The sequence below is a fragment of the Microtus oregoni genome, unplaced genomic scaffold (genome assembly GCF_018167655.1).
Source record: "Microtus oregoni isolate MIOR12 unplaced genomic scaffold, Mior012 000053F_ref0000044, whole genome shotgun sequence".
NCBI lineage: Eukaryota > Metazoa > Chordata > Mammalia > Rodentia > Cricetidae > Microtus > Microtus oregoni.
In genome coordinates, this window is record NW_024543829.1 from 14,192,579 (window position 1) to 14,219,609 (window position 27,031).

At 44.4% G+C, this 27,031-nt stretch overlaps 1 protein-coding gene across 1 annotated transcript; it reads left to right on the forward strand.

Annotated features, from left to right (window-relative positions):
• Positions 1-20,932: 20,932 nt before the first annotated feature.
• On the forward strand, positions 20,933-26,805 carry Psmc3 (proteasome 26S subunit, ATPase 3). Its single transcript, XM_041637602.1, has 12 exons — positions 20,933-21,233; positions 21,461-21,544; positions 22,105-22,230; positions 22,751-22,855; positions 22,949-23,011; positions 23,209-23,346; positions 23,972-24,115; positions 24,230-24,378; positions 25,101-25,197; positions 25,353-25,498; positions 26,415-26,496; positions 26,627-26,805. Exons 1-12 carry the CDS (start codon positions 21,150-21,152, stop codon positions 26,735-26,737), a joined length of 1,329 nt encoding a protein of 442 aa, XP_041493536.1. The 5' UTR covers positions 20,933-21,149; the 3' UTR covers positions 26,738-26,805.
• The last annotated feature ends 226 nt before the right edge of the window (positions 26,806-27,031 follow it).

Consider the following 27,031-nt stretch of genomic DNA (forward strand, 5'->3'; position numbering starts at 1 on the left):
TCCGGCTCTGGACTGCTGGAACTAAGGGCATGTACCACCATGTCACTTTAATTAGAAGGAACTGATCATCATTTCCCAAAGGCCTCTGTACAAATACCACCATAAGAGGGGTTCAATTTCAATAGGTGAATTTGGGACCATAGGAAAAAGTTCCTACTGTGAGTATATTTGAAGATGAGCCCTTGAACAAGATAGTTAAAGTCTGGAAAAATAGATCAGTGGGGCCGGGCAGTGGTGGCGCACGCCTTTAATCCCAGCACTTGGGAGGCAGAGGCAGGTGGATCTCTGTAGGTTCGAGACCAGCCTGGTCTACAAGAGCTAGTTCCAGGACAGACTCCAAAACCACAGAGAAATCCTGTCTCGAAAAAAAAAAATAGATCAGCGGGTAGTTTACTTGCTTAGCATGCATGAGGTTCTAGCTTTAATCCCCAACACCACGTAAACCAAATACGATAGCATATTCTCACATTTGGGGCTGAGGGCAGGAAGAGATAACACATCCTCATGTTGCAGGTGATGCTCTGGTTAAGCAGGAGATTATTTTGTTTTGATCCGGTTCTCTTGGTTTGATCCAGGGCTTTGGGAACACTCTTCCACTGAGCTATACCTCTAGCCCAGGAGGATGTTCTTTTTGTTTTGTTTTTGTTTGTTATTTTGAGACAAGGTTTCTCTGTTAGCTGTGGCTATTCTGGAACACACTCTGTAGAGCAGGCTGGCCTCGAACTCAGAGATTCGACTGCTCCTGCCTCCTGAGCCCTGAGGTTAAAGGCATGTGCCACCATTGCCCAAGTGGAAGTTCTTTTATGAAATTCTTACAATAGAAGTATCCAAGCTGATTTGGCTTCTAGCCTTCAACTTAATTTCTTTTGATTCCTGAAAAGAAGTTACAAGGCTGGCCATGTTGGCTCAGGGCCTTTGGTCCTAGCACTCTGGAGGCAAAGGCAGGCAGATCTCTAAGTTTGAGGTCAGCCTGGTCTACAGGGCAAGTTCCAGAACAGTCAGGGTTACAAAGAGAACTCTGTCTTAAAGACCGCCCTCACTGCAAGAGAAGTTACTAGTGTTGTATTTAAGTTCTCTGGGAATTTGAGGCATGTGTGTACATATGTACCAGGCACAGATGACACTGCTGGAATTCGGAAAAGGATGCATGCAAGACAAAGACGCCATGTGACAGAGCTCAGGTGGATATTGGGGGAAAGTGGATGAGAAAAGGGGAGAAGGGAGACTGGCCTCTGGGGACAGGAGTGACCGAAGAGAAGATAGAAGAGAGAGAGGAGAGGACAGACAGAGACAAAGAAAGAGAGAGATGGGTGGTGGACAGGGCCCTTTGTAAAAAAAAATATTTAGTCGGGCAGTGGTGGTGCACACCTTCAATCCCAGCACTAGGGAGGCAGAGGCAGGCGGATCTCTGTGAGGTCGAGGCCAGCCTGGTCTACAGAGCAAGTTCCAGGACATGCTCCAAAGCTACAGAGAAACCCTGTCATGAAAAAAAACTATATAGATAGAGATAGAGATAGAGATAGAGATAGAGATAGAGATAGAGATAGATATAGATATAGATAGTTGTGCCTGCAGGTCAGAAGAGGGCGCCAGATCTCATTATGGATGGTTTGAGCCACCATGTGGCTGTTGGAAATTGAACTCAGGACCTCTGGAAGAGCGCTCTTAATCTCTGAACCTTCTCTCCAGTCCTGGACAGGGCCTTTTTAAAGGAGGAATATAGTGAATGTGCACAGGAGGTGCTCTTAGTGGCTGCCGCTGAGGACGTATACCCCAAGGTCAGGCCAGCACAGATGCCTGTAGTCCCAGCTGCTCAGGAGGCAGGAAGATGGGTTCAGTTTAGGAATTCAAGGAACTGTCCCATATCTTCAGGGTTTTTGTTGTTGTTGTTGTTTTACAAACACATAGCTTCATAAGGAGCAGATTAGAGTAGGGAATAGGCAGGGTGGACGGGCTTAGTGTGAGGATGGTTCTCAGGGGTGGTCTAGTACTCCTCCAGCGCGCGGGAGGACCCAGGTTCAAACCCTGTACTGAAGAGAAAGCCGTGTCACGGTGTTAGTGTCAGCACTCAAGGTAGGAGGGTTGCCATGAGATCGAGGTCAGCCTGGACTAAGCAGTAAGGTCTAGGCTAGTTAAGTTACAGAGTAAGGTCTTTGTTTTTTTTTTTGTTTGTTTGTTTGTTTTTATTTTTCGAGACAGGGTTTCTCTGTAGCTTTTGTTTCCTGTCCTGGAACTAGCTCTTGTAGACCAGGCTGGCCTCGAACTCACAGAGATCCGCCTGCCTCTGCCTCCCGAGTGCTGGGATTAAAGGCGTGCGCCACCACCGCCCGGCTTTAAGGTCTTTGTTTTAAAAAAAAGGAAATACAGAGGCAGGCGGATCTCTGTGAGTTCGAGGCCAGCCTGGTCTACAGAGCTAGTTCCAGGACAGGCTCCAAAGCCACAGAGAAACCTTGTCTCGAAAAACCAAAAAAATAAAATAAAATAAAAAAAGGAACTATGACTGGAGAAATGGCTCAGTGGTTAGAGGTGCTTACTGCTCAGTGGTTAGAGGTGCTTACTGCTCAGTGGTTAGAGGTGCTTACTGCTCAGTGGTTAAAGGTGCTTACTGCTCTTGCAGAGGACCCGAGTTCTATTACAAGATATTTGATTCCACTGTGTGAAGATGTGTCACTGTGATTGGTTTAATAAAAAGCTAAATGGTCAATAGCTAGGCCAGGAGATATAGGTGTGACTTCTGAACAGAGAGGACTCTGGGAGGAAGGAGGGGATATGCCAGCCAGATGCAGAGGAAGCAGGACATGACATGTATGAGGAGAGGTAAAAGCCACAAGCCTCATGTCAGCAAGTAGATTAGTAGAAATGGGTTAATTTAACTTGTAAGAGCCAGTCAGAAACAAGCCTGAGCTAAGGCCGAGCTTTCGTACTTAATAAGAAGTCTCTGTACGTGATGTGAGAGCTGGCCGGTAGGATAGACAAAGACTTGTTACAGAGTTCAGATCCCAGCACTTATTTTGGTGGCTCACAACCCATAATTCCAAAAATTCCAACTCCAAGGGGACCCGTGTCCTCTTCTGGCCTTCTTGGGCACAGCACTCATGTGAATGCACTTAAGTAAGATAAATATTAAAACAGTAGAAAAAATGAAAAGTAGGGATGGGGTCAAGCAGCCAAATTATCAGAAAAGTACATTCCAAAAAAAATGGAACAGGATTGCCTGATATGGTCAAGGGACAGCAAGGAGGCTCATCACCATGGCCTAGAGCTGGAGAGACAGAGAGTACAAAATACACAGAGCCATGGAACTGCTGTGAGGATAGGCAGAGCTATGATCTGAGCGTCTCAGAGGAATCCCACTGGTTGCTACATAGAGGACAGATTAAGTACAAGACAGCTGGCCTGGATGCTTCAACACTATCATGAGTACAGGGTAAGGTCTTGTCTCAACACACACACACACACTTGGGCAATTGTGAGCCTTTAATCCCAGCACTCAGGATGCAAGACAGTTGGATCATTGTGAGCTCAAGACCATAGTCTATGAGTGAGACTCCCTCTTAAAGGGAGTGGGGAAAATAATATGTTTTATGACCTGGATTTTTTCTTGAACTCTTGTGCAAATACTTGGATGTGTGTGCTTATGGAGTTCAACACAGAGAAGTAAGATAAACAATCACATCACAGAGAAGACATGCCCGGTAAGGGATGAAGGGGAGTGTGGGAAACCTAGTAAGACTTGAGTAGTCTTTGGGGCTGATGAGAGTTCATTGATATTCAGAGGGGACACAGAGTTATAGGAAGAGGAGAAGCCCAGATGTGGGAGGAGTTATCGTGGGTCCGAGACAACAAACAAAGGGCTGAGGCTCAGGTACTATTATGGCAAGAGAAGATGTGGTCAGAGGAGGAACTGGAGAGGTGGTTCAGAAGTTAAGAACACTGGCTGCTCTTCTAATAGTCCTGAGTTCAATTCCCAACAGCCCACGTGGTGGCTCACAACTGTCTATAATGAGATCTGGTGCCCTCTTCCGGCCTGCATGCATACATGAAGGCAAAATGTTATATACATAATAAATAAATCTTTAAAAAAAATGTGTTCAGGGACCAGACTCGGGTCTTTATCCTAAGAAAAAGAAGGCTTTGTTTGTTGATGTTTTCTTCTTGAAAGAGTGGAAACTGTAAGGTAGAAAGGCCAGCCAAAAACCTACCCTGACAAGAGCTAGTTCCAGGACAGGCTCCAAAACCACAGAGAAACCCTGTCTCGAAAAACCAAAAAAAAAAAAAAACCCTGACCTTAAAACCAAAGCCAAAGAAACACTCTGCCCCTGATCAATTCAGCACACACACACACACACACACACACACACACACACACACACACACACAAAACCAATCCCTGAGCACAAAATCCAGTCAATCTCTGAGTTTCTCCAAACTCAGGATTGAAAGCTGAACAATTCCCACCCTGGAAATCTTCACCCCGGAAAAACTCCACTCCTAAAGAAGCCCAATATAAGCCCTCCCTGTACCTGTTCAGTTTGGGGCTGCCTTTCTCCACCCTGGCAGAGGCAGCCACTTTCCTGGATTCCTCCCCCCTAATAAATCTCTTGAATGAGATTTTGGGTGATGACCTTCTTTCACTAGAGTGGAATGGGGTAGAGAACAACTTTCGCTGGAGCAGGGGGAAACTCCCTTAGCAGAGCAGAGCTGAGCCGAGCTTTAACAGCTCTCTTAGAGAGGAGAACTGCTAAATCCCCCACCAGATCAGAACTGTAGGTATCACCTAGCTTCTGTTGGCCAGGATACCCTTCCCTACAGAGCTGTAACACTTACAGGTGCTATAACCCAATGTCTCTGGATACTATTTGGAACACAGATCAGAAGGGGTTGATCTCCCAGCCTGGTCTACAAAGCAACCAGGGCCACACAAACAACTCTGTCTTGAGAAACAAAATGCTTTAGGATTTCTATTACTGTGAAGAGACACCATGTCCATGGCAACTTTTTTTAAGGAAAACACTTAAGTGAGGGTGACTCACAGTTTCAGAGATTCAGTCCATTATCATCATGGTGGGGAGCATTGTGGTGTGCAGACAGACACGCGGGCCACATCTTGAATATGCAGGCCACAGGAAGTTGACTGAGGCATTCTGCAGTATCCTGAGCATAAGAAACCTCAAAGCCCACCCCCACATTGACACACTTCCTCTAACAAGGCCACTCCAGCAAAGCCACACTTGTAAAACTGTGTCACTCCCTACAAGATTGGTGGCCATCTACATTCAAATTATCACACAAAACAGAGAAAAGAAGGGGTGGATCTCACCTAGTCCACTTTCTTACTGTTCTCAGAGACCAACCACACCCACCAACCTACTTTATCTTCACCACAGCCGACAATGGAAGTTATAAAATATTTTCACACTGGTTCAGAATTACGTATAAAAAAAAAAGGGTTATTTATTTAGGGGAGACTCATAGATCATTGTCTTCAATCACAGTTCTCTGCACAAATGGGGAATAGGAACCATATCTCACAGCCAGAAGTGAGAATCAGAAGCAAGAGAGTGAGCCCATGCTTTACAGCTGATTTCTAGTATAAGAGACCATGCCCAAGTGAGCTATTCGCTGAAGGAGCTCCCACAGCACCTCCCCCTTTTGTTTAAATAAGACAGTTCCAAACTCAATACAAAACTATGCACACTGGGAGCAGATATCAAGTATAAAGTTAGGCTGGGTAGTGGTGGCGCACACCTTTAATCTCAGCACTCGAGAGGCAGAGGCAGGTAGATCTTTGTGAGTTCGAGACCAGCCTGGTCTACAAGAGCTAGTTCCAGGACAGGTTCCAAAGCTACAGAGAAACCCTGTCTTGAAAAACCAAAAAAAGGGGGCCGGAGAGATGGCTCAGAGGTTAAGAGCACTGGATGCTAGTCCAGAGGTCCTGAGTTCAATTCCCAGCAACCACATGGTGGCTCACAACCATCTGTAATGAGATCTGGCACCCTCCTCTGATGTACAGGCACACATGGAGACAGAATGTTGTATAAATAATGAATAAATCTAAAAAAAAGAAAAATCAAAAAAGTATAAAATTAGAATTACAACCATCATAAACAATATTAAACAAGAAACATATTCTAGTGTTTTAATAAATATTCTATTCTAAGGAGTCTAAGTCTTATATTGAAAATGGTTTGGCTAGATCATAAGAGGATGGTAACTACAAATATCTAATCTTTAATCCCATTGAAGGCCTGAGAAGGGAGATAATATTACTTGAGTAGGCAGGAAGCACAATCAAGCAGCTTCCAAAATGTGCAGTAGATAAGAGACAACTGGCTACATGAGCAATCACCCAAAGTCTCATTTGCAGTGTTGAAACAACCAACTTTGGCTAAGGCCTAGAGTAACTGACAGACCATTTTCAGATGCAGGAAAATTTTCAGAACCGTCTTACCCTATCTTAGCAAGATTTGACAGTTTGACAGTCTTTTTTCTTGTATCCTGCTTGTCCAGTCTGGACATTGTGCACTTTGTCAGTGGTTGAGGCATGGGCAGTTCCTTGCCCAAAGGCCAGTTGTCCCAAGCAGAAAACAAACTCCAAGTGGAGTGTCTTTAGTGTTCAACAGTCTCTGGGGAATAGATCAGTGCTGCCAGGACATGTCAACAGAATCCTAAGTTATTTAAATGCCATGGTCTACAGATCCTTGAAATGGTTGAAAGTTACCTATCTATGCAGAATACAATCTCTATGTATTTAAAGAACCTAACTAGTAGCCGGGCGGTGGTGGCGCACGTCTTTAATCCCAGCACTCGGGAGGCAGAGGCAGGCGGATCTCTGTGAGTTCTAGGCCAGCCTGGTCTACAAGAGCTAGTTCCAGGACAGGAACCAAAAGCTACGGAGAAACCCTGTCTTGAAAAATCCCCCCCAAAAAAAGAACCTAACTAGTCTGACTAAAAGTATAACAAACATGAATGAGTATTGACCTATAATACTTAATACTTATATAATTTAAAGATAAGACTTAATATCAGAATAATCTTTAAACAACTGTGCAGTAAAGGAGGACAATGATCTCAAAATGTAAACAATATATAAATGTGTTAATCAAAGGTAGAAATATATAATGCAATATGATAAATATATCCTAAAATTGTATCAATATACAAAATGTCTTAAACAGTGGTAGAAACATGCATGCATACAATCTGACAAAATAATTTTGCATAGGTGTACAAATATTGTAAACAGAAATAGGAGCATATTCAATATAACAAATATAATTTGAACTTATCAATATACAAAAATCTACTCCCAAGTTCCCAGTGAGGAGCAGAAGGAGGGAGAACATGAGCAAAGAAGTCGGGACCATGAGGGGTGCACCCACCCATTGAGACAGTGGAGCTGATCTACTGGGAGCTCACCAAGGCCAGCTGGACTGTGACTGAAAAAGCATGGGTTAAAACTGGACTCTCTGAACATGGCGAACAATGAGGGCTGATGAGAAGCCAAGAACAATGGCACGGGGTTTTGATCCTATGCAATGTGCTGGCTTTGTGGGAGCCTAGCCAGTTTGGATGTTCACCTTCCTAGATATGGACAGAGCGGGGAGGACCTAGGACTTACCACAGGGCAGGGAACCCTGACTGCTCTTTGGACTGGAGAGGGAGGGGGAGAGGAGTGGGAGGAGGGGGAGAAGGATGGGAGGAGGGGGAGAAGGATGGGAGGAGGGGGAGGGAAATGGAAGGCTGGGAGGAGGTGGAAACTTGTTTTTTTTTTCTTCCTTTTCTCAATAATAAAAAAAAATGAAAAAAATATACAAAAATCTATACCAATGTAAATTGTCCATAAATAACAACTCATAAGTATTCACTCTTGTTACTCACTATTTTTATTACTGTAAGTAAGTTCACACTAATCTACCTATTATCCCATTCAATTTTCCCTCTTTTTTTTTGATCTCTGGGCCTACATAATTTCCATCCCAACCCCCAACCCTATATGAGTAATAATCAACACTGAAATGGTGTCCCTAACCCTGAGGACAAACTTTGTTGGGAGAGGGGACATCGTCTTCTAGAATTGCTTCCAGCTGTCATGGGGATGATGTTCTTTCTACAGACTTCTGTAAAAGTAAAATGATGGTTAAGTTTCAAAATTGCTGTTTTGAATAATTGCAAATGGACTCTGAGTAGTTGATAGAGTTTTTTGTTTGTTTTTTGTTTTGTTTTTTTGTTTTTAATTCTTATTTTAGCGTTCTGGTCAGACTGTTGTAAGAAGGTGCGCCATTTCTGCAGCTGGTACCCAAAAACTGGTCTCATAGTGGCACTAACAGCATCATGACATCATATCAAACAGGTGGAGTCTTGTTGTGGGGTCCCATCTTCTTCCTGGAAGCATCAAAGATTACTGCAGGTAAATCTACTGTGCATTGTTGAAAAACTTAAACATTATTTTTTGTAGACATATATTCAATGAAAGATATGATATAGGGGCTGGAGAGATGGCTCAGCGGTTAAGAGCATTGGCTGCTCTTCCAGAGGTTCTGAGTTCAATTCCCAGCAACCACATGGTGGCTCACAGACATATGTAGTGAGATCTGATGCCCTCTTCTGGTGTGCAGCGTACATGCAGGTAGAACACTATACACATAATAAATCTTTAAAAAGAAAAAAGAAAGATATGATATAGACAAAATAGGCATGGAGAAAAGTCAAATATTTTCTTAAAATCTATCTTTTTTCTGTCCCATACTGGATGGTTCCTGACATGAGACAGAAATTCTGAATTTTTCTTTTAACAGCATGCTTGGATTTAGAGAAGGATAGCCATTGTCCAACTGCAAAGCCAGCTCTTATTTTAAAGTAGAGATGTATATATGTCCAGATAATCAAATTTTATCATGCAGGGCTGGAGAGATGGCTCAGAGGTTAAGAGCTTCGCCTGCTCTACCAAAGGTCCTGAGTTCAATTCCCAGCAACCACATGGTGGCTCACAACCATCTGTAATGGGGTCTGGTGCCCTCTTCTGGCTTGCAGGCATAGACACAGACAAAATAAATAAATAAATATTAAAAAAAAAAAAAATTTTATCATGCAGATGACACAGCATCATAATTCAGATTTCTCTTTGCTTGGTGATCCTTTCTGGATAGCTGTATTTTCTTCATTAGGCATCTAGATGTTCAAGGTCTCTCCACTCTTTGAAGATGGGTGTTTCCCTGCAAAGACAAGAACAGAAACCTGCCCCAACCCTTATGAGGTTACCTTACCACCTATATGGTTATCACCTCTGTGGATGAACTGTCATTTCTCTTTCTCAAGAGGTTTCTCTTTTTCAATCTGAATCTTCATTAATTTTGATGGTATCTATAAGTTTTTTTTTTTCTCTTGTGGAAACAAGAGTGAAACCCCTTCCCCAATGTAGCACATCTCCCAGTTTCCATTGAGAAGTCAACACATCCTTGAAATATACAGGCTTTTTTTTTTTTTGGTTTTTTTTGAGACAGGTTTTCTCTGTGGCTTTGGAGCCTGTCCTGGAACTAGCTCTGTAGATCAGGCTGGTCTCAAACTCACAGAGATCCGTCTGCCTCTGCCTCCCGAGTGCTGGGATTAAAGGCGTGCGCCACCACTGCCCGCCTATACAGGCTTATTTTATTCAGAAGTTTTTTCTATTATCCAGTGTCTCTCTGCTGCCATTTTTCCTTTCTCATTAGCATTAAGAAAATTCAAGGTTAATAAAGCATTATGTAATCTATTTCTGGGGGTATTTTCTGTCCCTTTCTGCTTGTTTAACATATCCTTTATAGTTCTATTTGATCTTTCTATAACTGCCTGACCTGTAGGATTGTTTTGTTTACCTGTAATGTGCTTTATATTATAATAAGCAAAAAACTGTTTCATTTATACATTTTTTATTGATATACATTGAGCTCTACATTTTTCTCTGCTCCCCTCCCTGCTTCTCTCCTCTCCCCTTCAATCCTCCCCCAAGGACCCCATGCTCCCAATTTACTCAGAAGATCTTGTCTTTTCTACTTTCTACTTCTCATGAAGATTATATTTATGTAAGTATCTCTAGGTGTCCGCATTGTTGTCTAAGTTCTTTGGAAGTTCTCTGGGATTGTGTTTTGTAGGCTGGTTTTCTTTGCTTTATGTTTAAAAACTACCTATGAGTGAGTACATATGATAATTGTCTTTCTGTGTCTGGGTTACCTCGCTCAAAATAATGTTTTCTAGATCCATCCGTTTTCCTGTGAAATTCAAGCTGTCGTTATTTTTTTCTGCTGTGTAGTACTCCATTGTGTAAATGTACCACATTTTCCTTATCCATTCTTCAGTCAAGGGGCATTTAGGTGGTTTCCAGATTCTGGCTATGACAAACAAAGCTGCTATGAACATAGTTGAGCACATGTCCGTGTGACACTATTGAGCATCTTTGGATATATACCCAAAAGTGGTATTGCTAGGTCTTGAGGAAGGTTGTTTCCTAATTTACTGAGAAATTGCCACACTGACAACCAAAGGGCTTCTACCAGCTTGCATTCCCACCAGCAATGCAGAAGTGTTTCCTTTCCTCCACAACCTCTCCAGCATAAGTTGTCATCAGTGTTTTTTATCTTGGCCATTCTTACAGGTGTAAGATGGAATCTCAGAGTTGTTTTGATTTGCATTTCTCTAATGGCTAAGGATGTTGAACATTTCCTTAAGTGTCTTCAGCCATTTTAGATTCCTCTGTTGAGAGTTCTCTGTTTAGGTCTGTACTCCATTTTTTTATTGGATTATGTGATCTTTTGGTATCCAATTTCTTGAGTTCTTTGTATATTTTGGAGATCAGACCTCTGTCTGATGTGGGGTTAGTGAAGATCTTTTCCCATTTTGTAGGCTGTTGTTTTGTCTTGTTGACCATGTCCTTTGCTTTACAGAAGCTTTTCAGTTTCAAGAGGTCCCATTTATTAATTGTTTCTTTCAGTTTCTATGCTGCTGGGATTATATTTAGGAAGTGGTTCCCTGTGCCAGTGCATTCAGGTGTACTTCCCACTTTCTTTTCTATAAGGTTCAGTGTGGCTGGCTTTATGTTGAGGTCTGATCCATTTGGACTTGAGTTTTGTGCACGGTGATAGATATGGGTTTATTTTCACATGTTGATATCCAGTTATGCCAGCACCACTTGTTAAATATGCTTTCTTTTTTCATTTGATATTTTTTGCTTCTTTATCAAAGATCAGGTGTTTGAAGATGTGTGGATTGATATCTGGGTCTTCTATTCAGTTCCATTCATTTTCTTAGACACATATGCTGGACCATTGTCTGTCTTATTTGTGCAGGAATGCCCATGATGACCATAACTTCTAATAAATGTGTGATTACTGAGTTGGCTTTTTCTGAGCTCAAGGCAGTCGTCCATTGAAAACTTGAATAATTGGCAATGGTGTGATGTACATATTTTAATCTTCCAAATTCTGTAAAGTGGAACACATCAATCTGCCAGATTTCATTCCTTTGAGTACCCTTTGATTACTCCCTGCAGGTAGTGGTGTTTGGTTATAGAAAGAGTAAGTAGGACATCTCTTTATAATCTTCTTGACTTGTTGCCATGTAATAGAAAACTCTTTAAACCTTTGCTGTTGACATAATGTTTCTTATGAAGTTATGAGGCCTTCAGTACACTTCCAATTAATAATTGATCAATTTCTGCATTGCCTTGAGCTAGAGGACCTGGCAGACCCATATGGGAATGGATGTGTTATATATATATATATATGGGACAAAGCCTATTGCTGGTTATATCTTGAACCTGAATGAAAAATGAAGTCAATTCTATACAATCTGGTATAAATTCAGCATTTTAAATATGCAAGATAACTCTTTCTGCATATTATGAATCAGTAACTGAATTGAGAGGTTCTTTAAAATCCCTTAATACCATGAGAATAGCATATAACTCTGCCTTTTGGACAGAACTATAAGGGCTTTGTTCCACCTTACTTAATTCTTCTGATTTTGTAACTTGCCTTTCCTGATTTATTTGCATTAGTAAAAAAATGTACGGGCTCCAGTTATTGGTGCATCGTATACAATTTGGGGAAGAATCCAAGAAATTCTCTTTATAAGATTAATTCTATCACTTTTGGAATAATTGTTATTAACTTCTCCCAAAAAATTAGCACAAGTTATTTGCCATGGTTCATTGTCTTCCCATATTTTTTAAATTTCATCAGCAGTAAAAGGAACTATAATCCCTGCTGGGTCTATACCTGCTAGTTGACGAAGTCTCGATTTTCCTTTTATAATTAATACAGAGACTTTTTCCGTATAAGTTTTTAATTTTTTATTTGGTTTATGTGGTGAAAAGATCCATTCTAAGACATATCTTCCCTCTGCATTAACATTCCTATAGGGGATCCAGGCGGTGGTGGCACACACCTTTAATCCTAGCACTCGGGAGGCAGAGGCGGGCGAATCTCTGTGAGTTCAAGGCCAGCCTGGTCTACAAGAGCTAGTTCCAGGACAGGCTCCAAAGCTACAGAAAAACCCTGTCTTGAAAAACCAAAAAAGAAAATTTCTGTAGAGGAATTCTGGAAGGCAATATGACTAGAATACAATTAAGATTTGGATTCACTCTATATGTGCCTCCTGTAATTTCTCCTCAACAATCACCAATTCTTTTTTCACTTTAATTGTTAATTCTCTGGGACTATTTAGGTCTTTGTCACCATTTAAGGTTTTGTTTAAATGAACTATTAGATTAGGTGTTATCCCAACAGCTGGACATAGACTGGAAATGTCTCCTAACAATCTTTGAAAGTCATTAAGAGTCCTCAATCAGTCTCTCCTAATTTGTGCCTTTTGTGTTCTAACTTTCTGTAAATCTATTTTGTAACCTAGGTAATTGACAGAATCTCCTTTTTGTATTTTTCAGGAGCAATTTGTAATCCCCATTTAGGCAAAACTTTCTTTACTTTGTTAAACATTCTTTCTAAATTATCTGCATTTGAGTCAGATATCAAAATGTCATCCATGGAATGGTAAATTATAGACTTATGAAATTGCTTGCATATTTTTTCCAATGGCTGATTTACAAAGTATTGGCACAGTGTGGGGATATTGAGCATTCCCTGTGGGAAGAAGGTCCACTTGTATCTCCTAGTAGGCTGAGAATTATTATAAGTAGGCACTGTGAAAGCAAATTTTTCTGTCCTTTTCTTGTAAAAGTATAGTGAAGACACAATCTTTCAAACCAATAACTATAAGAGGCCATTCTTTTAGTAACAGAGAAGGCAGAGGAATTCCAGATTGTAGAGGGCCCATAGGTTGAACTACCTTGTGGACAGCTCTTAGATTTGTCACCATTCTCCATTTTCTAGATTTTTTTTAAACAAATACAGGAGAATTACAAAGGCTAGTTTATTCTTCAATATGGCGATCATCTAGTTGCTCCTGTACTTCTTCTGTACTTCTGTTAAAGGCCATTGTTAAACTATATGGGTTTCTCAGTTAACTTTTTTTTTTTTTTTTGGTTTTTTGAGACAGGGTTTCTCCGTAGCTTTTGATTCCTGTCCTGTCCTGGAACTAGCTCTTGTAGACCAGGCTGGCCTCGAATTCACAGAGATCTGCCTGCCTCTGCCTCCCGAGTGCTTGGATTAAAGGTGTGCGCCACCACCACCTGGCGATTCAGTTAACCATTTTATTTTATTTTATTTTATTTTTTTAAATATTTATTTATTATGTATACAATATTCTGTCTGTATGCCTGAAGGCCAGATGAGGGCGCCAGACGTCTTTACAGATGGTTGTGAGCCACCATGTGGTTGCTGGGAATTGAACTCAGGACCTTTGGAAGAGCAGGCAATGCTCTTAACCACTGAACCATCTCTCCAGCCCCAGTTAACCATTTTAAAGGCAAGGCCTTAGTACCTCTGAATGTTTGCTAGTTGTTTTGTATTCTTACACAGCCGGAATGCCTGGTAATCTTTGATTATAGTATCTTATAATATCCTTCCCAGAAACATGAGTTTTGGAGACTGCAAGAATGTTAACCTGGGTATTACATTGCTGCAATAGGTCACAACCCTATAAATTCACTGCAACATTAGCTACATACGGCCAAAGCCTTCCTCTCTGTCCTTCTAGCCCTATGCATTCAACCCGCCCCGTGCTTTGTTTCACTTGAGCTAGGGTTCCAATTCCTAGGAATTGAACATCTGCCTCTTAAAGAGGCTGATTCAGATGCCAAGATTCTGGAGTAATGACAGTCACATCCACACCTGTGTCTTGTAATCCCTCAATTACAATGTCAATTATACCAAAGCTTTGGTCTTTGCTCATTTTTATTTTTTTTTCTTTTTTTTTTAAATATTTATTTATTTATTTATTTATTTATTATGTATACAATATTCTGTCTGCATGTACGCCTGAAGGCCAGAAGAGGGCACCAGACCTCATTTCAGATGGTTGTGAGCCACTATGTGGTTGCTGGGAATTGAACTCAGGACCTTTGGAAGAGCAGGCAATGCTCTTAGCCGCTGAGCCATCTCTCCAGCCCTTTGATCATTTTTAGAAGTCTGCCAAAATATGTTTCTTATTTCCTACTGGAGTTTTTGATTCATCCTCCATGTCTATTCCATTATCCAGAACAGTGTGGTTTTTTACAGTAGGCACTGGATTGTTTAATTTTTCTAGTGTGACATGTTCTCCACAGTGACTGGGAATGACTGGATCTTGTTTGACATGGGGGCCTGTGAAGGACTTTCCCAATGATACCGAGTTGCCTTTCCTGGCTTTTGTCAGCCTACATTTATTAGTCCAATGTCAGCCTTTACCACACTTCCTACATATACCAGAAAGCTGCGTCCTTCTATTCTCGCCATACCTAGAAGTTCCATTATTCCTAGGAAGTCCTTGTCTACAGTCCATCTTTAGACGTCCTGTTCTACCACAATTAAAACATTTGGCATTTTGTTATCTCCTCATACCATTGGAAATCATGTCTCCTACCCAAGCCTCAGTACTATAGTCAAATGTTTAACATTCACTGCATGTAAGATCCTTTCATCTATGGATGCTGATCTGACCTTTAAAGGCCCAAGGATCTTCTTACATTCTACATTGCCATTCTCAAAAGCCAAAGATTCGATAAGTACATGTCTAGCTTCAGAATCTGTCACTGCTACTTGTACAGCCTTAGTTAATCTTTGTAAGAAGTCACTAAAGGATTCTCTCTTTCTTAGTTCCTGAATTCTGTCCCAAGCATTTAAAGCTGCTGTACTACATAGGGACAAGACGTGTTCATCACAGAGAGCCTGTTCCTGAGGATCAGAGTAATGACCCTCGCCAAGAATTTGATCTTGGGAAGTCTCAAATCCTTTTGCTTTCCCCTGTTGTTCTAAAATTTTTGCCTCTTCTCTCAAATAACATTTCCAAAGCAGCTGAGATCCATCTTCTAGATCTGCTGAGATTAATTGAAGCCAATGTGTGGGGGTAGCCTTAGGGCTTGTGTTGGACCCTAGAGTCCAATTACCGAGGAGAAGTCACCTCAAGAAAACACTCTCACAATGCAGTTGATGTAAAAGCAAGAGGATTTAATTCTGTCGCGACAGGGTCTTTCAACATTCAAGAAGCCAAAAGACCCCGAATAGCTGGTACAGGCTATTTTTAAAGTAAAAAGCCATAGAAACAAGGGGGGGAACTCAGGGGTTGTTCTTCAACTATTATGATTGTCTTATTCAAAGGGCTACTGGCAATGATTTGTCTGAGCCATGGCGAGAGAGTGGTTGCTAGATCAGGCGGGGTAAGGGGAACATCTGTGGGTCATTGTCACCCTATTTCAGGGACTAAGTCAACACATCAGGAACTGAGTCAACATCTAAGGGTTATCTTGCCCCAATTTCAGGAACAGAGCTCTATTTGGAGAACACTCACAAGGACACAGGGAGATGGAAAGTTCCCAACATTGCAGTATGTGCATGTATAGTTGTTAGGTCCTTGGTTCCCGGGGGAGGGGGAGCAGTACTGCTGAGAGGCCTCAGAAATGGCCTCAGAGTTGTCTTAAAGTTCTACATTTGAAGCCCACGTTTTCACCATTTTCCTGGCAAAAGGTGAAAGTAGCCTATAAGAAACTATTGCATAGGCCGGGCATTGGTGGCACACGCCTTTAATCCTAGTACTCGGGAGGCAGAGGCAGGCAGGTTTCTGTGAGTTCAAGGCCAGCCTGATTTTCAAGAGCTAGTTCCAGGACAGGCTCCAAAGCAACATAGAGAAACCCTCGGAAAAAAAAGAAAAAAGAAAAAAGAAAAGAAACTCTTGCTTGTTTTTATTTCTTTTTTTAAATATTTATTTATTATGTATACAATATTCTGTCTACATGTATGCCTGCAGGCCAGAAGAGGGCACCAGACCTCATTACAGATGGTTGTGAGCCACCATGTGGTTGCTGGGAATTGAACTCAGGACCTTTGGAAGAGCAGGCAATGCTCTTAACCGCTGAGCCATCTCTCCAGCCCTTGTTTTTATTTCTTTTAAATAGCTCATCTGTATTGGTTACCATGCGTATTCTTTGACTACCTTAGGGTACTTTGTGCCAGATGGTCTTTCTGAGGAAATTACCAGATATGCAGTTGAAACTCTGTGTAAGTCATCCTGGGGTCTGGCATGTACTGATGAGGCTAAATCCTGTCTTTGTACCTTCTGTCCCTGCTCATCAATTTCAATAAATTCCTGAATCTTTTCAAATCTTTTTACTACTGCCTATTTTAAAGTCTGAATCTCCTGTCTAGTGTTCTGTTCTAATGCCCTCATTGAGGATGCCAAGGTATGAAACTTCTCCAGTAAAGATTACTAGTCCATTAAGACTGTATTATTTCTGAAAGTGCCTCATTCTTGGCCCTGTTATTGAACCATTTTAATGAGATAATGTTGAAAACAAACTAATTCCTAGACTCAAATAAAGGGATGTAGAAGGAAAATCGCATAAGCCTTCAACAATACCTTCCATAGTATGAGCAAAATAATTATTGAACTCTTAGTTATGTTATCAGTAATGTTTGTAGTTTTTCAGATCTTATCTGTTGTAAGGCAATTACAATGAATTGGAGTAGGAGTAATAAGTGTTATCAGCCAGGAAATGTCGCAGCTGCAGCCACATGACTGAGAGACGCTTACTTGGGTACTGAAAAATATGCTTTGTTTAACAAATAAAGACCAGTAATTAAGGTGATGAAATGATTCCGAGAGTTGGGGCCCAGGATAAAGAGAAAAGTCAATGTTTTCCCTGAGTACGAGTTGTGGACTGTGTGCACCACAGGGATGATGGTGCAGGGGCTGGCCTGTAATACACGGAGAGGCAGCGGGTAAGCCGAGAGCTGGGGAGCACTCAGCAGCAGCCTGCTGCAGCTGAGGGCCGCCTAGAACCGTGGGCGGGAGAGTCCCAAAAAGTGTGGACTGTGCCCCATGTTGGATGCCAGATGAGGACAGAAGTTATAAAATAATCCCACATTAGTTCAGAATTACATATAATAAGGGGTTGTTTATTTTGGGGAGGCTCACAGATCACTGTCCTTGATCACAGTCCTCTGCTCAGGGAACAGGAATCAAATCTAGTACCTGGAAACAAGAGAGCGAATGCACGCTTTACAGCTGCGTTTATAGTATAAGAGACCAAGCCCAAGTATCTTAAAGGCTATTGGCCAAAGGAGCTCCCACAGCACACAGTTCTGTGTGATCAGCATGAGGGGACCAGAGCTGCCAAAGCACACTTGGCCATCGTCTTCATTCCCACTCCCTTCCACAGGAGTCCAAGGTTACAGTAGAACTATTATTCCTGATGCACTCCTAGCTCCAACTTCTACGGCACTAATTTGTTGACTCCAGAACCTCCAGCCTCTCTTGCTCTGGGACTTTTCTTCCCTTTAAAGGGTTAGATGGACCTGAGGCCCCAAACTGGGTTAGTTTCTTTCTCCCTAAGGCTATGCTTGCAATCTCTGTCCTGCTGGGGTAGACTGCTGATAAGTCCTAATTTCCCTTAGCACCACAGCCTTCTTTTTTTTAAATATTTATTTATTTATTATGCATGCAATATTCTGTCTGTGTGTATATCTGCAGGCCAGAAGAGGGCACCAGACCTCATTGCAGATGGTTGTGAGCCACCATGTGGTTGCCGGGAATTGAACTCAGGACCTTTGGAAGAGCAGGCAATGCTCTTAACTGCTGAGCCATCTCTCCAGCCCACCACAGCCTTCTTAAATGATCTTTCTTTCCCAACTCCTCCAAAGCATCACTATTCCTTTGCTCTCAAGAGAACTGATCAGTCCTGGTATCCTTCATAATGAGAAATCCAGTCTACATCTCTCCTACTTTCTCTCCTCCTGTCCTGTACTCTCTCTGTGCCTTTGTGTGTGTGTGTGTGTGTGTGTGTGTGTGTGTGTGTGTGTGTGTGTGTCTCTGTGTATTATATGTGTGTGTACATTCACATGCGTGTGTTGTGTTGAAGCTAGAGATTTAATAGGGCATCTTCCTGCTCCCTGCCTCCCCTCCCTGTTTGTGACAGAATCACTGATCCTAGAGGATTTTTAAGGCTAGGCTGGTGTTTTGTCTGTTTTTGTTTTCTAACTCTCAATCATTCAGTTTTACCAATATTAAGTCGGAAGCCAGATGATGAGATAAAAACCTGCTATATCAGAGATGCAGAGAAAGCCCTGGCTGGCCTTCCTCTCTGCTGTCATCCCCCAAACACAGTTTTCTCCTACACCCATCTCAAACAAAGCTTCCTGAACTAAAGGTCCCTCCCATCCTGTGTGTCTCTCTGTCCTGACTACTCTCTGTGGATTTTATTTTCCTATCTACTGGTTGGTTACTCCACCTCTTAATCTATGGTTAACTTTGTTTAATCCTGTTTACAATATTCAATCATAAAGCTCTTGGATTAAAGGTGTGTGCTAGGACTCAGGCACACCACAACTAGAAACAGGTTTTTTTTTTCCCTAGTAAATAATACAATCTTGGGGTTCACAGTGTGATCAAATATCCTGCCACAGATTGGCTGTCCCTTCCTGGTTCTAGGCACAGGCTGTGACAGCTATTCACATGGACACTGGGGACCCAAACTCAATTCCTCACGCTGGCAGAGTATTCACTTTACCCACTAAGCTGTCTCCCAAGTCCACCACCTACCCATTTTTCTCCTCTCTCATTTAAGACAAACTTTAGATATAATTCTCAGGCTGGCCTCAACCTCTGGGCATGCTGCCAATCTCGGCTGGAAGTAGATATTTGAGATCAGTAGGCCCATATGGCAATGATTCTCTGAATGATCCTGGGTGCATCATCCAACCCTCCGAGCTTCTGTGTGCTTATCTAAAATTGGCAATAATCTGTCCACAAGGTAGCATGTTTGAGAGGATAGAATAACACACTGCTGAGAGATGCTATGTCTGTCTGAGAGGAAAACCACAAATGCTGTTATCTAAATAAGGTCTGCTTTCAGCTGTATCCCACGGCGACCACTGCACAAGCATCCCCCAAATTTAGAGAAGATATGATGGCTTGACTTTTATTACAAGCTATGTGGCTTCCATGAAGATAATACAAGGGGCTAGCATTCATCTCAAACTAGCGAGAGAGGTTCTCTTGAGTAACAGACACAAGCACAATTAGTCTTATGCTGTTCAAGAGAGACTGGAGATATGACTCGCGATTAAGACTTGCTGATTTGCTGAGGACCTGGGTTTGGTTCCCAGCACCCACATGAGTGCTCTCACCCTTTGTGACTGCAGTTCCAGGGGGATCTGATGCCCTCTTCTGGCCTTCTTGGGCACTGGATTCAAGTGGTGCACAGACACACATGTAGGCAAAACACTCATAAAATAAATAAATCTTCAGAGGAGACCTGCTCTGCTCACCAAGGTCATGATGAATACAGAAAACAAATGCTGCGGACCTGAGTCCTGTTTTTAACCGCATAGGCATTATCACGCGAGTTTCTCCTATATGGCCAGTTTGGTGGAGCTGCATTGATGTTAGCAGGAGCAATTGTTGTGGGCATTCACTCGAGAAGAGTGCTTGGATTTAGGTCAACAGAAAGGTTTTTTTTTTTTTTTTTTTGATTTTTCGAGACAGGGTTTCTCCGTAGCTTTTGGTTCCTGTCCTGGAACTAGCTCTTGTAGACCAGGCTGGCCTCGAACTCACAGAGATCCGCCTGCCTCTGCCTCCCAAGTGCTGGGATTAAAGGCGTGCGCCACCACCGCCCGGCAACAGAAAGTTTTTACTAGCCAGTCAATGACTACACTGGGGGTTCGGGATCCTATCGCAGCCCTAAGCCTTTCCAGGGTGAGCTTTTAAGCACAAAAAAAAAAAAACATGTCCTGGCCGGGCGGTGGTGGCGCACGCCTTTAATCCCAGCACTCGGGAGGCAGAGGCAGGCGGATCTCTGTGAGTTCGAGACCAGCCTGGTCTACAAGAGCTAGTTCCAGGACAGGCTCCAAAACCACAGAGAAACCCTGTCTCGAAAAACCAAAAAAAAAAAAAAAAAAAAAAAAACATGTCCTGGGCTGACACACTTTAATAAACAAGAACAGTGAGCCAGAAGCAGAACTACAGAAGCTAAAAGGCAAGGTTAGCACAGGGCTGGGTGTGTCCTTTATGGTTGGGGAGCCAGTGCCATACTAGCTGTTCTGGAACTCGCTCTGGAGATCCTCCTGCCTCTGCCTCTCGAGTTCTGGGACTAAAGATAAACGATTCTAGGCCCTGCGATTTACAAATCTTTCAATTTCAAGTTTACCCGGACTCTGACTTTGAACTTGTGCCTCCGCAATTGCCTTTTTGGTTACCCGCCGGGCTAAAACTGCATTTCCCGAAAGACTCTGCGACTCCCGCCTCTTCCGGTTGTGCGTCAGGCCCCGCCCTACCACGTGCCGCGGCCAATAGCAGCCCATCTATCGCTCCGGCACAAACCGGAGCAACCGGCGAGCCACGGGGCGGGCTTTGTGCTGGGTTTGGTTCGTGGAGTCCGAGCGGCAGATTCGCTCGGCACTGGAAACGCAGCTAATTCTGTCGAGTCTGGGATCGCGGGTGAAGTTCGCCACTGGTGGAGAGAGGGCATTGAGAAAGGCTGCGCTGGGCTCCCGCAGGGGCTCGGGCGCACTCCCAGTTTCGGCCTCTTCATGCAGGAAATGAATCTGCTGCCGACGCCCGAGAGTCCAGTGACTCGGCAGGAGAAGATGGCGACCGTGTGGGATGAAGCGGAGGTGAGTGCCGGGAGATGGAGGGGCGTCCCGGAGCTTGGGCCGGAGTGCGAGACATTCTTGAAGGGCTGGAAGCAGGTGGCTGGGAGTCCCAGGTCCGCTTCGGACTGGGCGTCAAGCTTGGGACGTGGGCAGACGACCCGACTTCATCCTGCTGTGCGCGAGTGTGGGGACGTGGGACGGCAGCTCTTAGTGAGAGTAAATAAGTATTTCTTCCTTTCTTTAAACAGCAAGATGGCATTGGGGAGGAGGTGCTCAAGATGTCCACAGAGGAGATCATCCAGCGCACACGGCTGTTGGACAGTGAGATCAAGGTGGGCGCCTGACTCCGGTGCAGGTGCTGGAGTCCCAACAAGACTCGCCCCGCCGACCCCCTGTCTCCTTTTTTACAATCATAATGCAGGAGGCTTGGGGCCTATCTCCTGGAACCAGAGAAAGCAAAAAAGAAAACAAAACTAAACTAAATCTTAAAAGAGGAGAAGAGACGAACAGGTCAGCCTGGACTACATGAGACTGTCTTAAAGCACCAATCTTTTTTTTTTTTTTTTTAAATTGAGACAGGGTTTCTCTGTACCTTTGGAATCTGCCCTGGCTGGCCTTGAACTCGTAGAGATCCAGGTGCCTCTGCTTCCCGAGTACTGGGATTAAAGTCTTGGGCCACCACTGCCCAGCACCAAACTTTTTAATAAGTCTCCATCTCACCACCACCACTATCCCTTTATTCCACAGCTACTTCACCAGGAAGTTTTCATACTGGCATCTTGTCTTGACTTCTGCAATTTGGACACAGACAGGCTGGGTCTCATTGGATGGGTCTCCCAGTCTGATGTCAACAAACTAAATCAGGGTTGAACGTTTATTTTTTTCTTACCAGATCATGAAGAGTGAAGTGTTGCGAGTCACCCATGAACTCCAAGCCATGAAAGATAAAATCAAAGAGAACAGTGAGAAAATCAAAGTGAACAAAACTTTGCCATACCTTGTCTCCAACGTCATTGAGGTGTGTATATATATGTGGAGGGGAAGAGGGTGTGTGGAGACATCTTGTTATGGGCCCATAGGGATAGAGTTGATACAAGCCCTCCTGAGACTCACTTCCTAGACACAGGCCTGCACTGACACAGGCCTGCACTGACGGAATGAACTTTGCATACAGAAGCAGTAAAGAAGCAAAGATTTTATCAAGCCTCTAGTATATAGTTTTTTATTCAGTCATTTATTTTTTGGTGGGTTTGTTTGTTTGTTTGTTTTGAGACAGGGTTTCTCTGTGTAACCTTGGCTGTTTTGGAACTTGCTCTGTAGACCAGAGTAACTCATAGAGATCCACCTACCTCTGCCTCCCGAGTGCTGGGGCTAAAGGTGTGCACCACCACTGCTTGACTCAAGTGTATTTTACTAAGCTTAATGCTAGTTTGGAGAGCGAAGTAGGGTCTGTGGCCTTGTGAGTGTGGGAATTGTTTTGGCCCACATAGCAGTGCACTCTGGGAAGTTCAAGGGATTGGGCTTATTTTTCTTCTTAGTTGCTGGACGTTGATCCCAATGACCAGGAGGAGGATGGTGCCAATATTGACCTGGACTCACAGAGGAAGGGCAAGTGTGCTGTGATCAAAACTTCCACACGACAAGTAAGGCTGGCTCAGTAGTAGACAGGGGCCAGGGGCAGCCCTGGGGAGCTTCAGTGAGGAAGTAGCTGAAACTGCCTGTAATTTTTCCTGAAGACATACTTCCTGCCAGTGATTGGCTTGGTGGATGCAGAGAAGCTGAAGCCAGGAGACCTGGTGGTGAGTGTTGCCTGAGCCCAGGCAGGGCTTCTCCAGTGAGCTTACGCTGCCTTAGGTCACTGTTGCCTCTGAACTTGGCGCTGCAGCAGGACTTCTCCTTGCAATCTGTGCTTCTTGTATTTCCCCTGTCCGTAGCTTTCTTCCCCTAGCCCTTTAGGCAGAGTGGGACAAATGCAGACTCTCTGCTTTGCCCTCAGGGTGTGAACAAAGACTCCTATCTGATCCTGGAGACCCTGCCCACAGAGTACGACTCTCGGGTGAAGGCCATGGAAGTGGATGAGCGTCCCACAGAGCAATACAGTGACATCGGGGGCCTGGACAAGCAGATCCAGGAGGTGAGGGAGGCATGGCCGCTGCCAGCAGCCTTGCCAGCCTATTGTAGTTTTTTCACTTATTTGACCAGATTGTATTCCGTCATTGTGCCTTTATCCTTGTAAAGGAGTTGCTTAAGGAGGAAAAAAAAGCATTGTTAACTGCTGATAGCCTGGATTCCAGAGAGATTTGAAGGGGTTGCCCAAGGCCACAGAAGGGGCTAGTGCAGAAACTCCACTCAGGCTCCTCCTTCCTTCAGTGTGTGTGATATCAGTGCCGGTACATGTATGCACAGGAAATGTCAAGTCTCCTGGTCTGTCACTCTCCACCTTCTTCCTGAGACACTGTCCCTCTCTGAACCCGGAGCTAGGCTCATGGTCCTGACTGTGTGTCCAGTGCACTGAGGTCATAGACTTATGTCCATGCCTGCATTCTTCCATGGGTGCTTGAACAGCTGAGCCATGTACCCAACCCAGGCCAGGGCCTGCAGTTCTAGAGTGACTGTCCTTGGGGTGGGAAATGGGAACTTTAATGTCATTTTGTAGGAGAGAGAGTAGAGTGTCTGCATTGGAATAGGAAATAGGCGGATTAGACTAGGGTGTATCCCTCAGGGCATCACTCTGCTCACCCAGGACTTCTTCCTGGCAGCTGGTAGAGGCCATTGTCCTGCCTATGAACCACAAAGAGAAGTTTGAGAACTTGGGTATCCAGCCCCCAAAAGGAGTGCTGATGTACGGGCCGCCTGGTACAGGGAAGACTCTGCTTGCCCGAGCTTGTGCAGCTCAGACCAAGGTGTGTGCGGGGGGCCACTGAGGAGGAGGTGGGTGGGTTGAAACTGTATGAGATGGGCTTAAAAATTCTTAGAACCTCTTGGGCCTTTGGGCTGATCTGTCCCCTCTCTCTCAGGCAACCTTCTTGAAGTTGGCAGGCCCCCAGCTGGTGCAAATGTTCATTGGAGATGGCGCCAAGCTGGTCCGTGATGCTTTTGCCCTGGCCAAGGAGAAGGCGCCATCTATCATCTTCATTGATGAGTTGGATGCCATTGGTACCAAGCGGTAAGGGAGTGTGCTAAAGACTTCCAAGGGTTCCTGGGGGTGAGGGATGGGGTGGGAGCTCAAATCCCAACTCAAGTAAATTACAGCTCTCTCCCATCCTGCTCCTCCCTCCTCCCTGAGTAGTAACTCTTCTGTTTTTCTGCTTCCTAAATTCTTGCAGCTGCCACATTTCTCTCAAAAAAGAAATGGCGGTCATCTCACGTGTATTCAAATCTGTTGCCCACAGATCCTATTTAAAGCCCTTCTGAGCGTTCACCCCATGCTCCTTAGCATAAGCGCTACATTTGTGTGACTGTCCTTCCGGTCTCACTCTGCCCCCACCCTGGACACCCTCCCAGTGTCCAATTGATTTTTGGCTCTTTCCTGTTCATTGGGTAGTTGCCCAGCCATTGTCTTCAGACTCAGGAGCCCTTCCTGGGGTGGGGTTGGATGCCTAGGCTCCTGATTCTCTGAGCAAAAGTTTTGTGGGATCACACATTGCTCAAAGCTACAGCCCTAGCCCTGGCTGTTTCTGCTCACTGTCTGTTGTCAGCCAAGCATCTGATCCCAGAAGCCTCTGCAAGCTTTGTTGAATGCTGCAGTTAACTCTTGGTGACACCTTTCTCTGTGCCAGTCCCTGGGCTGGGAGCCTCAAGTTGAGGCAACCATTTCCCTGGACAAGTTGGAATAGCCTGTGCTTATGCCGTGATGTCACTGGCATCTCTGGCTCCTGTGCACCGCAGCTTCGACAGTGAAAAGGCAGGGGACCGGGAAGTGCAGAGGACCATGCTGGAGCTTCTGAACCAGCTGGATGGCTTCCAGCCCAACACCCAAGTAAAGGTGAATAAAATGCAGCTGAGCTGCTGGGCTGACCTGGGGCTCCGGTACTGGCAGAGTTGGGACCCATCTTTCCTACACCCTGACCTGCCTCGACTCGTGCCTGTGGGTGGATGTACTGCTTTTCAGTTGAAGCTGCTGCTTCCCTTATTCCTTAGGTAATTGCAGCCACTAACAGAGTGGACATCCTGGACCCTGCCCTGCTCCGCTCAGGACGCCTGGACCGCAAGATTGAGTTCCCGATGCCCAACGAGGAGGCTCGGGCCAGAATCATGCAGATCCACTCACGGAAGATGAATGTCAGGTCAGCTGCAAGACGTTTTTGGACCTTCGGTTCTCATCCCTCCTGTACTGTGTTGCCCAGCCACTGACCGCCTCTCCCCTTCCTATGCATGCACATAGTCTCCATTTCTCCCCTACTGTCTAAGAGTTCTGCTGGGACTCAGACCCTACTCATAGGTGGTATGGTCCTCAAAGTCACCTGTGCCTCATCCTCCCATCTGAAGACACATAAATCCCACAGCCCAGTAGGTAGGCACAGCCCAGCATGACTTACGAGAATCTTATCAGGACCAGATGATTTGAGCTCAGACCTGTACAACTTTGAACATGTGGCCTGACCTTCTAAGCATGCTCTGTTATTTGAAACTTGGGGATAATTACTCCACTTTGAGAATTGGCTGTGATGATGTTTTGGTGGTGGTGGTTGTTTTTCCCCTGAGACAAAGTTTCTGCCTATCTCTGATTATCCTGGAACTTACTCTGTAAACCAGGCTGGCCTTGAACTCTGTCTTCTGAGTGCTGGCATTAAATGTGTATGCACCGCCACCACCCAGTGCCATGATGATGTCTTAAGTGCAGTGCTTGGCATAAGAGGACAGATGTGGTAGCTGCGCTGGGCTGAGTGATACACCACTCTGGCGTTACCTTTCGTCTATAGAACCCCTTGTTTTCTCGCCTCAGGCAGATTTGGTTACTGGAGTCTCAGATGCAGGGTTCTAGAAGATTGCAGTATCAGAGATCTTATAAGTGGCTTTGCCTAATCTCATTAATCTTGAACCCCTTGTTTTATAATGAAAGAAAGGTCAGGGCGGGTAAAGACTTGCCTGCCAGCAGAAAGCGAGTTGACTTTATTGTTTGGTGGGTGCATAGTAAGACATCTTCCCATTCACGTTCTCTCCGTGAGTAATCAAGCTCTGTGGTATCTGTCCTTTCTCCAGTCCTGACGTGAACTATGAGGAGCTGGCCCGTTGCACTGATGACTTCAATGGGGCCCAGTGCAAAGCCGTGTGTGTGGAAGCGGTGAGTGGTCAGGGAATTGGTGGATTCTTTCAGCCTTGCCTTTTCCCTGGATAGATCAGGGGCCCAGGCCTTTGGAAGTTGGGCTCAGGATTCAGGGGGCCATACTAGACCGTATCTGTCATGGCTGCAGGGTATGATCGCACTGCGCAGAGGTGCTACGGAGCTTACCCACGAGGACTACATGGAGGGCATCTTAGAGGTGCAGGCCAAGAAGAAAGCCAACCTGCAGTACTATGCCTAGGGGCGCCTCTAGTCCGCCCACTGGGGTGTGGGCGAAAGCTGGTAATAAAAGGTGTTTTCCATCCTTGCCACCTGTCTGTCTCGTCCTCATGGACTCTGGGTGGGAGTGGCATGTATGGAGAAGGTCTTTTCCTCAGGAGCTACAGCCTCAAAACTCCCACAGATGGCCATGGGCCCCAAACCTCCCTGTGATGGGGAGGTACAGGGCACAGCAGTTTCCTAGAGTCTTTTCTATCTCCTCCCCAAAGTCTCCTTAAGTCAGTGCTGACTGCTTTAGAGGCTTGCAGCCTTGGAG

Excerpts from the sequence above, each read along its gene's own strand:
- Psmc3 (XM_041637602.1), top strand. The coding sequence starts at position 21,150 with ATGCAGGAAATGAATCTGCTGCCGACGCCCGAGAGTCCAGTGACTCGG. Across the intron at positions 23,347-23,971 it reads TGGACAAGCAGATCCAGGAG|CTGGTAGAGGCCATTGTCCT; the intron begins GTGAGGGAGGCA and ends TCTTCCTGGCAG. Across the intron at positions 24,379-25,100 it reads GATGCCATTGGTACCAAGCG|CTTCGACAGTGAAAAGGCAG; the intron begins GTAAGGGAGTGT and ends TGTGCACCGCAG.